Here is a 14,123-nt window from a genome sequence, read left to right as displayed (position 1 = left end):
CCCCCAGGCCGCACAAGGAGCACAGCCACAGCCCAAGTTTCTGATAGTGTTTTAACGCACAGTGTGCCCCAGGCAGAGTTCGTTCGCCATTGCTCTGCTGTAGAGAATATAAAGAATAAATTCTCCATTCTACCCATGTTTGTGGTCTTTTGACTCAGTTCTCTGTACCCTTCCTCGCACCCAGCATGCCTTCCTCTCCCTTTAAAACCCAGATCTGGCTTCCTGCAAAGCTGGCTGGGACCGGCTGTCTCCAAGAACTGGCCCAGCACTTTTTCTGTGGCCCTTGATGTCAGAGCTCCTCAGAAGTGGTGCGGGTACCTCTGTTCACTTACACATATTGTGTAACTGGGGGACAAGCCCCATTATTTAAGACCAAGACTGACATTGTGCGTACTTGGGGGATGTGTGTGTGTGTGTGTGTGTGTGTGTGTGTGTTTCAATCAGTGCGGAAGTACGTCTCTACGATGCCCCTTCCCTTAGAAGCCAGGAGGGAGGGAGGCAGACAGGCGGGCGGAGGCATGGGGCGGGTGGCGCCTGCTTTAACTCTGATGAGGAGGCCCAGGTAAGCCGATGGTGGACACTCGAGAGAGCTAGTGTGCTCCATATATGGAGGAGAATGACTTTGTTTGGAGTCGTTGGAGGAAGAGGCCTGCTAACTTTGTAGCCGATGGAAGCCTAGATGCCTGAGGGATTTCTTTTTTAAGGACAGGGAAGGCTGACACTCTGTTGCTTGCATCCTTGAGACTGAAAACCCTCCAAGTCCCCAAATATTTTCGTGGCAATCAAAGAGAAGGGGCTGAGTTCCATGTCTCAGCTGCAGTGGCACAGAGCAAACAAAACAGCCACAAGGAAAGGCCCAGAGTTCTCAGGCAGGAGGATCACAGTCAGAGCCGGCCCCCGACAGCAGAAGCCCCTGGCGACTGGACGTGCAGAGGCCCTGGGGAGGCCTTGGGCAAGGAATCTGAGCGGAAATCCCAGTTATGTTTGTAATTCCTCTTTGCTTTTTGTTCATTTTGTTTCCTCTCCCCCCCTTAGACTGAAGCCTCCTTGAGGGCAAAGATGGTCTCTTCCTTTGCGTCAAGCAGGGCGCACAGCACAGAGGTTTGGGGAGCACTTACCTCTCCTGCCAACTGGGCAAACAGCCTCCTGAATCCATCGTCGATGTCGTCCTCGCTGACATCAATCTGGAAGGTGAGGCACAGAAGTGAGACGCAGTGACCAGCGGGCACCTGCTTTCCCTTCCGAGGCGGCCTCCCCCGCCACCTCAGTTACCCTCTCTCAGGCCTGAATTCTAAGGTTACCGGGATTGAGACGAAGGACAGTGTGAGGAATTAAGGAGTTTTTTTCCAGTTAAAACACATAAGAGGGACTATAAGCTATGTGGGAAGGAGTTACACTCTAATTTCTCACATAGGCATCTTCTCCAACATTCCACCAAAATGGCCTTTTATAATCTAAGTAATGGGGACTCAGAAGTGTAAAGACAAGCTGGCGTGGTCTGGAACGACTCTGAACGTGGCGAGAGCACAGCCGTGAGGCCCTTGGAAATTGCTCCGTGTCTCACTGAGTACACGGAGCTTCAGCAGCTGAGGAATAACAATCATCAAGCCGCTGCGGGCACCAGGACAGGGAAGAGCGCTCCTTCCCATTTGTGTGCTATCCTTCCTCAACTCTGGACGCTTAGGTTGGGTCTGTAATTCCTGAGTTGCAGTCCTGAAAGCCCTCAGGATTTACCACTGAATCACAACTCCCAGAACTCCAGGGAACCTGAAAAATCTTGTCATGCAACGTTTCCATTTTGTTGATGAGAAAACTGAGGGCCAGAAAGGGGAGTGACAAGACCGCCCACTGCTCAGAGCAGCCTGGTGTCCCATCCTCCAGGCACCCCGTGCGTGCGGGCTACATCCAGGGGACCGTCCAGCCCCACGCAGCGGCCACAGCCGGTGCAGGAGGCGCTCTCGGACTCCCAGGCCAGGGCTGCACCCTGGTTTCAAGCTGTGCTCGTGAAATCCCAGGGGCCTCCTGAACCCTTGGGGTTATTTTCTGCTCCGCTGCTCCTGGGTTGTTCAGGACAGAGCGGGTGAAGCTCAAGCAGTACGGTACCTCTTCAAGGGTGGCCTCGATTTCGTCGTCGACAACTCTGGAAACAGAAGGAAACTACGTGTCACTGAAAAGGGAGCGTTGCAGAAATCCCGGCTAAAATGAAACTGCGCCGTTAAACCCAGCATGGGGTGGGCACAGGGGGGTTTTCTGCATCCCAAGTTTCTGTGACAACACATCCCCTACAGCAGAAATTACAGTTAGAAATGATCCAAGGAAAAACAACTTGGAGAGTCAGAACTGTTTTGTTTGCTAGTTTTCAATCTTCATCGAAGAGCACAGGCTTCCCAGGTACTACGGTGCTGGCGCTCTTTGTAGCGGGTGGAAGCCGCTTTTAGGTTCAGCTGGAGGAACAGCTTTTAGGTTCCCTCTGAAACGCCCTTTGCCGTCATAAATCTTCACACGGAGAATCATGCAGTGTGCCCTGCTGCCTACTTGCTCTGCCGAGGGTGGGAGAAGGCAGGGAGGCCTGGGTGAGATTTCAGCTGAAGCTCAGGCCCTGGCTAGTTTATCTCACACACAGTCCTGTGTGCAGGGCTGGGTCCTTCTGCTCCACAGAGAGGGAAGTTCCTTCTCTGCTGTGCATTGTCTTAGAGCCCGGCGATCCCTGCCACTCCCGCCCACTGCCCCCCCCCCCCCATCCCACATGGATCTGAGCATGTGGCCCAAGGTCAGAGGGGGACATGGCAGCTGCCACGCCCCCTCTTCCCACACCCTGGTCCTCTGGCGCCCAGCCTCCTATCAGTTCTAGAGGGGCTCCAGGACCTTCCAGTAAATCTTGTGCTTAAGCTGCCCAAGGCTGATTACATCTCACGCAGTCAAGGGCCCAGCTGAGCAGTCAAGGGCCCAGCTGAGCAGTCAAGGGCCCAGCTGAACAGACATGGTTAAGCCAGCAGCCATTGTGAATTGAGGCCACGCCGACAGCGGTGTCAGCCAAAAATGGTCCCTGAACAGCGGGGCTCCAGTGAGGACGGGGGAGCGCCTGGAGACCTTGTGACTGTAGCGGGGAGAGGCTCTGGAGACATCTGAGGGACCGCTGGGATTGGCACATAGACCCTCGGCTCTGCCAGGCTGGTGGGCTGGGGACGCAGGGATTCTAAGCAGCACTGCCCCAAATGACAGGCTTTTGCAATTTGCTCTACAACCATCCCTTTCTCATCAGAAAGATCCCGAGTGTCTATTTTCTTTGCTGACCCGAGGACAGCACTAACGTTCTTCGATACCTCAAGTCCTCACGAAGCGGGCGGGTACTACAGAAAAAGAAGCTGACTCGTGGGTCCAGGTGGGGCAGGAACAAGGCGTGGGGACGAGGAGGGCTGAACGACCTACTGGTAGTCAGCTTTCTTCTCGGAAAAGACCCGGATGCAGAAGTCCCCGTCCTTGTTGGGCTCGAAGGTGGACGGCACCAGGATGTACTCCCCCGGGGGCAGCTTGAAGCGGTTGAGCACCTCCCGCAGGTTGATGAAGGTGTCCGACCGCTCCCTCGCTCGGTGTGTCAGGAAGAAGCTCTTGCTGAGGTGGACATTGGTCTGTCCTGTCAACTGGTGAAGAAACAGGAGCAAGAGGGAGTGGAGGGTGGAAAGGGCTCCAAGCACCGTCCTCTCCACTCATCGAGACAAGAGGCTCACGGCGACAACTCTGCATCATCTTAGATGAAAAGCTAACTTTCTACCCCAAACAGGAGCTCAGAGGCACACACAGCAGGGGACCCACCCGTCTTCAGATGCCCCATCTCTCCACTCGGACAGAGGTCCTCAGCCTTCCCCTTACGACTCAGGGGCATTAAAGTGCCCTCGGCCAGGATCCACTCAGTTCTGTGTGGTATAGACACACTGACGCAAGCAGCCAGGACCGCGGCGAGGAGGGGGCCCAGCTCTCAAATGTGGGGTGTCAGTCTGACCACGGCATCCACAAAGGCCCAGCATGCCACCAACTGCCCTGTCCTGTGTGTCGACTTGAATAACTATGGCCTTTAAAAACACACACTGCGACTGTGTGTCTCACCAGCTCGGTTAAGCCTAACTGTGGGCCTACTAAGTGCTCTCACGTATCACAGCGCATCCCAATAGTCTGGCAAGGTGGATGGTTGACCAGTTTTACTGACGAAGAAACTGAAGTCCAGAGAGGACAGGTTAATTGCTCAAGGTCACACAGCTTGCAAATGGCAGAGCTGGGAATGGGGTCCAGGCCTCTTTCTGTGCTCCCCCATCTTATAATACCACCGCAGGGCTCATCATTTCCCTTTAGGCCTGTTTTAAGAGCACTACAGGACTCCAAGAAGAGTCTCCTGCAGCCCCTGGACCATGGACCCTCCACCCGGAACTAAATGTGTGCAGCGGCTTTGCCAGGCCTGGGGAGACAGCACGCCCCGTGGCAACTGCCCCAGCTGCCTTACCCTGTGCTTAGACCCTGGGATCTAGGACCTGAGCAACCTCACTGCAGCCCAGAGGGGCTGGGGACTCATCCTTCATCGCCACCAGCTCCTGCCCAGGCTTCACAAGACCCCCGAGCCAGCAGTCTAAGCCTTTTCCTTGTTGGTGAACCTGAGCCCCCAGGGACAGCGGCTGACGTGAGCCAGACGTACCTCCTCTGGAATCTGCAAATAAAGGAGAACACGCTGAATTCAGACTCTGGAAAAGCTCCAGAAAGAAATGTCACCACTGAGATGGCCTCCTTTGCTACCCCCCTTTCTCTGTAGCTTTACCAATAGGAACTAAGTCAACCCAGTAATTATTTCCCAAGGAACGCAACATATTCCCACATTTAAAAAAAATCTTATGAGCCGGCGATAATGTACATGAGCCCTTAGCACCGTTCTTAACTTATAGAGCAAGAAACCGAGGCCTGGAGCTGTGAAGTGACCTGGCTGACCTGGCTGAGGTCACCCAGCTGCCTGTAGCAAAGCCCACACCCCACCCTCGCCGCCAGAGAAAGCAGGGCTGGAGGAAGCAGCACAGGGACACAGCTGCCCCCCGGGGCTGGGAGCCAGCAGGTGCTGGTTCTAAGCTGCTGCCGGCCACATCCATCTGTATTTCCTCAAGCAAGTCACTTCCCTTCTCTGGCCTCAGTTTCCTTATCTCTAAAACGGGATAGGTGCTTCTTGGCTCTGAAAGCCCATGGCTGGATTTCCAAGTCTGGGCTGTGTGTCACAATTCAGTCTGCATTTTTCTTGCAGCTATTCTGTCCTAGATCTGAAGTCCTCAGCTCCTACTTCAGAGACTGAGAAGCTTGGAATTATGTGCATTTTTATTTATTTTTTTTTTGCGGTACGCGGGCCTCTCAGTTTTGGCCTCTCCCATCACGGAGCACAGGCTCCGGACGCGCAGGCTCAGCGGCCATGGCTCACGGGCCCAGCCGCTCCGCGGCACGTGGGATCTTCCCGGACCGGGGCACGAACCCGTGTCCCCTGCATCGGCAGACAGACTCTCAACCACTGCGCCACCAGGGAAGCCCTTATGTGCATTTTTAGAAATGATGGTGCTTGCCCAGCTCCACCTGTTGGTGGGTGAGCAGGCAGATCGTCGCCCCACGGGCGGCAGCCGTGTTTCCCTGCTGGGTGAAGTGAGCAGACAGCCTTCTCCCCGACACTGTGTCTGACTCCTACGCGCTGTGCTGGGAGCCCGGCTCTCAGGGTTCGGTGGGAGACCTGATGTGTAGTATTTGCTAATTTCCATGCTGTACATACTGCCCCCTCCCTGCCGTGGCTGTCTTCAGGCTGCCCACGTGACCTCACTGAATGTCGGGCTGGGAAGAGTGGGCTGGTTCCAGCACATCACTGCGGCCCGCCCATCACATCAAAGTGCACCCCACTTGAGCGGCTCTGAAGTCTTCCTTGCACCCCGCTTCTCCCACTGCTCACCCCAGGCCAGGAGCAGCTCTTCTCTGTGCGAGAGAAGGGAGAGGGGAGGGGACCGGGCCCAGCGTGTTGGGTCAGTTGGTTCGGAATGAAAGGACATGGGGGCAGTGAGAGCGCCTGTGTTGGGTGCAGGGCTCTAGCCGGCTGAGCCCTGGTGGGAGCAGAGGACCAACTGCTCCCCTGCCCCGAGCATGGGCTCTGCCCAGCGGGACGGGACCTGCTGGCTCAGTTCCTGCCCTCACAGTGGCTCCGGACATGGTCCAGCATACTCTGTCCTCGCCTTACATCTGTTCTGTCCTTCGGAGATTGGTGGCCAGCCAGAGTGCCAGGCCTGGGGGAAGTGAGAAGGGACACGGAGCCCACTTGAAAGAGCGGGACTCCCCGGAAGCTGGCTGCAGGGGAAGGGGGGGTGGGGGCTCCTGGTGACCCAGACCAATTGCAGGGACCTCCCTGCATGAGTCTCTTAGGACTGGCCCGGCCCATGGCTTTGCTTTTCCTTGGCCAAGCTCCCGGCCTGGGGTCCCATCTCCAGGTCTGTCTCTGGGGTTGGCCTTCGTCGCAGGGGCTGACACGAGCCAAGGTGGAAGGGAAGGAGGAGCCCCAGCCCTGTGGACACCCCTCCCATACCTCATAGATGCCGAAGCCAATGGTGTGCATGTCCTCACCCATCTTCCTCTGCCGCCGCCGGTGCTTCTGGATGAGACCCACCAGGAAGGTGCAGCCATTCTCCCCGTCCTCCTGGTCTTCGTCCTCCTCCTCCAACTTGATCAGATACTGAGGGTTCATCCAGAAGGTATCTGTAGCCAGAAGGGGCGGGGTCAGTCACTCAGACCGCAGGAGTCCAGCGTGAACAGGTGCGCATGGGGGGACGAGGGGACGAGGCCGCGCTGGTCGCAGGGGTTGGAGGCTGCTGGGAGAGGGGTGAGGATGGGCGGGTGGGGGTATGGCAGGGCAGAGGAACCAGAGACCAGGGCTGGCTGGCAGCCCGTCCGGGTGGCAACAGGCCATGAGCAGTGGAGGGCTGGGGGTTTGTCTGAACCTCACGGGAACCTAAATTAGAAACTCCCCTTTGCAGTTCTCTCTCGCTCGCCCTCAGGCTGGCCGGGCTTGGGAGGCATCCTGGAACAGGGTGGTCAGAGCTGAGGCCCAGATCTCCTTTGGCTCAGCTGTGATATCTCCCCGTGGTATCTTCTCACCAGGCTCTAACTCGGGGGTCAGAGATGGCCCAGCTGGCCTGGCTGGGGGGACTTGGGGACTAGGTCTGCACCCCCATCAATGAACCTAGGGGCCAGGAACATCCTGTGCCCCATCTCAGCCTCTTGTTCTGTGTCCCCGTCCTCCTGGGCCTGTCCCCTTGCCCACTCCCATGGTGCCTCTGCCCTCCCAACTTTCAAAACCAACTTGCAGGAAGGAGCTGAGATTCATTCATTTTAAGGATAATTAACGTGATCTCCTTCCTTTACCTACTAACATTCTACTTGTGGAGATAAAGGTATCTAGTGTAGGGTTTGGCAAACTATGGCTCTATGGGCTGCTGGCTGCCTGTTTTTACAAGTAAAGTTTTATTAGAACACAGTCATCATATCTGTTCATTTAAGTATGGCTGCCTTCGGGCTACAGCAACAGTTGAATAGTTGCCATAGAGACTAGATGGCCCACAGAGCCAAAAGGGTCAACTATCTGGCCCTTAAGAGAGAGTCTGCCAACCCCTGATCTAGTGAGTAGGAGACATAGTCTTATCTGAGGCAGAGGACCATCCCAGCACCTCTGGAACTTGCTTGGTGGCTGCATACATGAGGTGAAGGATTAAAAGCACCAGAGTTGGGCTTCCCTGGTGGCGCAATGGATAAGAATCTGCCTGCCAATGCAGGGGACCCAGGTTTGATCCCTGGTCCGGGAAGATCCCACATGCCACAGAGCAACTAAGCCCGTGTGCCACAACTACTGAGCCTGTGCTCTAGAGCCACAATTACTGAAGCCCGCGTGCCACAACTACTGAAGCCCGCGTGCCTCAACTACTGAAGCCCGCGTGCCTAGAGCCCATGCTCCGCAACAAGAGAAGCCACCGCAATGAGAAGCCTGCGCACCGCAATGAAGAGTAGCCCCCGCTCGCCACAACTAGAAAAAGCCTGCACACAGCAACAAAGACCCAATGCAGCCAAAAAAAAAAAAAAAAAGCACCAGAGCTAGAGGCACCAATCTGCTAGTCCCAGTCTGACTACTTGCTCTGTGGCCCAGGTATGCCACTGAGAGCCTTGGTTTCCTCATCTGTAACAAGAGAATCAATATATGACCATGAATTGCCACTGCAGTACTTAAAGACTGACTCCACAGTCAGACTGCCCGGGTTCAAATCCCGGGCACAGTGAAGGCTGTGAGGCCTTGGGCAAGTCACTTAACCTCTCCAAGCCTCAGTCCCCTCATCTTAAAGATGGAGATGATTAATAAAGTGCCTGCCTCAGAAGGCTGTTGTGAGGATTAAATGCAGTAATATATTAATAAATCACTTAGCACAGTTCCTAGCACCCAATGTATGTTTCATAATTGGCAAATGTCATCATGATGGGACAATTTCTGAGTGGGAGAGGGCAGGGGAGGACTGGGCCATTGAGGCAGAAGGGTCAGGGGAATAAACAAAGGATAAACCAGAGGAGGAGTCCTTGCCCCCATCTGAGCAGGACCCCATCAACACCTGCTGAGTGAATTGGGCACAAGAGGATTGCCAGGCAACAACCAGGGTCTGGATGCGCAGAGGTCCAGTGGGTGAGGTCCCCCTGCTGGGCTAGGCCGCGTGGGCTTCGTGTGGATAAAGTAGCCCATGGGGGCTTCCCTGGTGGCGCACTGGTTGAGAGTCCGCCTGCCGATACAGGGGACACGGGTTCGTGCCCCGGTCCGGGAGGATCACACATGCCGCGGAGCGGCTGGGCCCGTGAGCCATGGCCACTGAGCCTGCGCGTCCGGAGCCTGTGCTCCACAACGGGAGAGGCCACAATAGTGAGAGGCCCGCGTACCGCAAAGAAACAAAAAAAAAAGTAGCCCATGGGTATGAAGTGGGATTAACGCTGCCTCAGTGGGCGAGGCCGTGGCATCAGGGAATCTAGGGCCCGGAGAGGAATCACAGAAACAGCACGTCTTGGGTTCTGCGTGGGCAGGGAGACAAGTGAGTGCAGAAGGCAAGGGGCTGAGGGGACAAGAAGGGTGTTGAGGTGGAGACTCAGGGAGAAGAGGCAGAGGGTCCTGGAGGGTAGGAGCGGCCAGGATGGGGTGCAGCACACCAGGCTGGGGCGGTGGCAGGGTGCTCACTCGGGTAGTTCCTGCAGCCGCCCGCGGTGGAGCCCCGCCTCCAGTTCCCATCCATCTTGGTGAGTTTCCACTTCTTGTAGGTGTCACTGGTCAGCGTGTCAGGGGTCAGGTTGCAGATCTCCAGGCGGGAATAGTGCCTCAGGAAGTCGTTGAAAGACATCCTGCAAAAGCAGGGACGCAGCACCCAGGTTGCCGGAGGACACACTGATAAGCCTGGACCTTCCGCCCAAGGCCAGACTAGGACCCAGTCAGGGCCAGGCAGAGCTGCTAGGAGACAGCACCTCGGGGCCACATGGCCACCAGGTCCGCCACTGGAAGGCGCCAATTCTAGTCCTGGTGCTACCACCTTCTAGCCAGGTGACCTTCAGCAAGTTACTTAAGCCTCTGTGAAACTCAGAACTCTCATCTGTAAAAATGGGAGCCATGTGTATCAAATGAGACAAAATACGGCTGCTCATTTGGTAAAACGCCAGTACTGTGCAGACGTAGGTGGTCCCAGAGTAGCACAGACACAGCTGCGTGGGCCCCACTGCTACTCTCCAAGGGACCCATTTCTTGAGGCCTCGGGATGAATCTCTAGGAACTGGTTGGGAGAAAGGCCCATCTTCCCCCTCTTTTCTCTTGGGACCTGAACATGCCTGCAGGAATTCTTAGTCTTCTCTGCTGAGCTGCTCAGCTTTGAAACCCTACTGCTGAGATGGACAAACTGAAGAGGTTCAAGAATTGTTTTGTTCAAGGTCTTATAGTGAATTTAAAACAACAACAAAACCAGGATCCCACGCCCCTGCTCCCTCAACACGATAATCTCACTCATTTTCTAGTAAAGATCAGACACCTCTTTCCCTAAAGCCTAAGAATCTTACCAGAATTCCCCATCTTCCTGCTGTCTGGTCAGCCTTTCCCTCTCCTCTGGGTCAATAGTGGTCCAGTTTGGGCAGCTGGAAAACCAAGCAATGGGAGAGGCATTAGAAACTAGTGTGGGACGATGACTTCTCCCCAAGATGCCCCAAAGATGAGGACCGGGGACATGCTCTCCCACCTGAGGGCTCAGACCCCAGTAAGGGAGGGAAGTAACACACAGGTGGCTGAGAGGTACAGGGCAGCAAGGTGAGAGGATATATTATCCTGGGAGATGGTGGCAAGGAAGATTCCAGAAGATGAACACAGCCCATCAGAGAGACATGAAGTAGCATCAGTGGCCCAAACTGAGATGGGCCTGTCAGCTCTTTTAAAGGGCGATTGGAAATTCGATGTAGGGGATGGGCGCTCATCTTGGCCTCTGTGGCTGACCTGCAGCCCCTGTTAGGCATCTCTATGCCATGGCAGAGGCTGCCAGGGAAAAGGTGAAGAACTGTGGGTGCTGGGCTGTGGAGGGGCATGGGGAGACGGGAGCAGAGGAAGACCATGAGAGGGGCTCACAGAGTTCACCCCAGAGAGTCGTCTAACAGGCCTACCAGGAACCCTGGACATCAACAGAAGGACTTCTCTCTGGTCACAGGCACAAAGTTTACATCCTTGGGATAGAACGAGTGCTTAGGGGAGGAAGGGTGTATTTTTTCCCTGAAGATCCAATAGCAAGGTGACGCCGAGCTAGGGAAGGGAGGAACCATGAGGTGATGAAAGGATGAGCATCCCAGGAGCCCTGGGCCTTGTAAAGGCACCCAGACGGCTGGAGTGCACTGGTTAAGAGCCTAGAGGGCCACCAGCCCCAGGGGTCCCACTCGGGGTGGCCTGTGCTCTCGGGGATTTATTCTCAGCATGGCTACCATGCCGCCCCCCCTCAGCTCCCCAGAGACCCCTGGAAAGAGTGCCCCCACGCCGGCTCCCGAACCTGCCCTACTCACTTGTCGTTCCACTGCCCGGTCCACTCCACCTCTCCCCAGGGATTCCGGATGCGGATCAGCTTCTGCAGGCTTCCTCTGCTTTCCACCTGCAGGAGGGGTGGGTGAAGGAGAGGAGAGAGATGTTGAGTTCAAGCCAGGCCTGGAGGTTCTCCGGCCCAAAGCCCCTTTTTCTCCATGAGCCAGGGGCAGGAGGCATCAAGTCCATGTAATAAGGGGGATCGCAAAAGGGAGAGGGCCTTGACTCCCAGACCCTCGCTGCTGCTCGGCTTGGGCAGCTCCCAGGGTCTGGCCCTTGGAGGACCAGGGCTCTTTTTTTTTTTTTTTTTTTTTGCAGTACGCGGGCCTCTCACTGTTGTGGCCTCTCCCGTTGTGGAGCACAGGCTCCGGACACGCAGGCTCAGCAGCCATGGCTCACGGGCCCAGCCGCTCCGCGGCATGTGGGATCTTCCCGGCCCGGGGCACGAACCCGTGTCCCTTGCATCGGCAGGCAGACTCCCAACCACTGCGCCACCAGGGAAGCCGCAAGGACCAGGGCTCTTTAACCTCTGTCCTGAGTCTGAGGCACAAATGTGCTTGTTCTAGACTCTGCATTGGCACGTCACCTCTGAACCTTAGTTTAACTAACTATAATAGCATGTACTTTTGTCACAGGAGCTCCATCAAATGAACACTGGTGATGACAAGCAAATGCAGTGCATGAATCTTGATTAAACCCTGGACTGGGGGCATTGAGGGTACTATAAAGGACATTTTGGAGCAACTGGGAAAATGTTTCCATGGAGTATATATTAGATCATGTTATTGAATTAATGTTTATTTCTTCAGCATGAAAATAGTACTGGGATTATGTAAGAGAGTGTCCTTATGGGTAGGAGATAAATGCTGAAGTATTCAGGAGTGAAGCGTCTGTTGTGACATCTGCAATTTACTTCCAAATGGCTCAGAAAGGAAGTACACATACATAGAGACAAAACAGATGTGGAAAATTTCAACCACTGTTGAATCTGGAAAAATAGCATTTGGATGTTTATTATACTATTCTGTCAACTTTTCTGTAGACTTGAAATTTTTCAAAATAAAAAGATATATGCGGGGGTGTTAAAAAAAAAAAAAAGAGAGAGAGGGCACTGCACATGTCAGAAGACCTGGGATCTAGTCCGGGTTTTGTAATTAACAGTGGATGGTGGCTACCTAACAGTATTTATAGTATAAAAACAAACAGCAAAATCCAGGACAGCGACCTGCTTGGACAAAATGTGTCAGGTGCAGTCTGAGTGCTTTACATATATTAACTTGTTTGAATCACCTCAACAACCTGCAATGGATGTTATATTTTTTAATTAATTAATTAATCAATTTTTGGCTGCGTTGGGTCGTCGATGCTGTGCGTGGGCTTTCTCTAGTTGCAGCGAGCGGGGGCTACTCTTCGTTGCAGTGCGTGGGCTTCTCACTGCAGTGGCTTCTCTTGTGGAGCACGGGCTCTAGGCATGCAGGCTTCAGTAGTTGTGGCACGTGGGCTCAGTGGTTGTGGCTCACGGGCTCTAGAGCGCAGGCTCAGTAGTCGTGGCGCACGGGCTTAGTTGCTCCGCAGCACGTGGGATCTTCCCGGACCAGGGCTTGAACCGGTGTTCCCTGCACTGGCAGGTGGATTCTCAACCACTGCGCCACCAGGGAAGCCCCTACAATGGATATTATTATTACTGTTTCTAATTTAAATTTGAGGAAACTAGGGGGCAGAAGAGAGCTTAAATAACTGCCCAAGGCCACACAGCTGGCAAGAGGGAGAGTCAGATTTGACCACTACAGTAATTGGGGCACCAATGCTTCTGTGAGATCAAATGTGAAAGCACTTTTTGTTTTTGTTTTTATGTTAGTTTCAGCTTCACAACAAAATGAATCAGTTATACATATACGTATGTTCCCATATCTCTTCCCACTTGCGTCTCCCTCCCTCCCACCCTCCCTATCCCACCCCTCCAGGCGGTCACAAAGCACCGAGATGATCTCCCTGTGCTATGCGGCTGCTTCCCACTAGCTATCTACCTTACGTTTGGTAGTGTATATATGTCCATGCCACTCTCTCGCTTTGTCACAGTTTACCCTTCCCCCTCCCCATATCCTCAAGTCCATTCTCTAGTAAGTCTGTGTCTTTATTCCTGTTTCACCCCTAGGTTCTTCATGACATTTTTTTTTTCTTAAATTCCATATATATGTGTTAGCATGCGGTATTTGTCTTTCTCTTTCTGACTTACTTCACTCTGTATGACAGACTCTAGGTTTATCCAACTCATTACAAATAGCTCAATTTCGTTTCTTTTTTTGGTTGAGTAATATTCCACTGTATATATGTGCCACATCTTCTTTATCCATTCATCCGATGATGGGCGCTTAGGTTGTTTCCATCTCCGGGCTATTGTAAATAGAGCTGCAATGAACATTTTGGTACATGACTATTTTTGAATTATGGTTTTCTCAGGGTATATGCCCAGTAGTGGGATTGCTGGGTCATATGGTAGTTCTATTTGTAGTTTTTTAAGGAACCGCCGTACTGTTCTCCACAGTGGCTGTATCAACTTACATTCCCACCAACAGTGTAAGAGGGTTCCCTTTTCTCCACACCCTCTTCAGCATTTATTGTTTCTAGATTTTTTGATGATGGCCATTCTGACCGGTGTGAGATGATACCTCATTGTAGTTTTGATTTGCATTTCTCTAATGATTAGTGACGTTGAGCATTCTTTCATGTGTTTGTTGGCAGTCTGTATATCTTCTTTGGAGAAATGTCTATTTAGGTCTTCTGCCCATTTTTGGATTGGGTTGTTTGTTTTTTTGTTATTAAGCTGCATGAGCTGCTTATAAATTTTGGAGATTAATCCTTTGTCAGTTGCTTCATTTGCAAATATTTTCTCCCATTCTGAGGGTTGTCTTTTCGTCTTCTTTATGGTTTCCTTTGCTGCGCAAAAGCTTTTAAGTTTCATTAGGTCCCATTTGTTTATTTTTGTTTCTATTTCCATTTCTCT

General features: G+C 53.4%; 1 protein-coding gene across 4 annotated transcripts in view; it reads right to left on the bottom strand.

Annotated features, from left to right (window-relative positions):
- CAPN2 (calpain 2) overlaps positions 1-14,123 on the bottom strand; it is a 61,503-nt gene that overhangs the window by 9,798 nt on the left and 37,582 nt on the right. For 3 of the 4 annotated variants that reach the window (XM_029227798.1, XM_029227797.1, XM_029227796.1), the window contains 8 exons: positions 11,104-11,189; positions 10,123-10,197; positions 9,260-9,420; positions 6,584-6,753; positions 4,685-4,696; positions 3,430-3,641; positions 2,104-2,140; positions 1,119-1,184 (listed from right to left, as the gene is read on the bottom strand). In XM_029227798.1, coding sequence (XP_029083631.1) covers positions 1,119-1,184; positions 2,104-2,140; positions 3,430-3,641; positions 4,685-4,696; positions 6,584-6,753; positions 9,260-9,420; positions 10,123-10,197; positions 11,104-11,189 — 819 coding nt within the window. The remainder of the gene's footprint in view (positions 1-1,118; positions 1,185-2,103; positions 2,141-3,429; positions 3,642-4,684; positions 4,697-6,583; positions 6,754-9,259; positions 9,421-10,122; positions 10,198-11,103; positions 11,190-14,123) is intronic. The other variant, XR_003794351.1, reaches the window with a different exon arrangement.

This window comes from Monodon monoceros, unplaced genomic scaffold (genome assembly GCF_005190385.1).
Source record: "Monodon monoceros isolate NGI ecotype Baffin Bay Population unplaced genomic scaffold, NGI_Narwhal_1 Super_Scaffold_18, whole genome shotgun sequence".
NCBI classification, from domain to species: domain Eukaryota; kingdom Metazoa; phylum Chordata; class Mammalia; order Artiodactyla; family Monodontidae; genus Monodon; species Monodon monoceros.
This window is presented reverse-complemented; position numbering and strand designations above follow the sequence as displayed.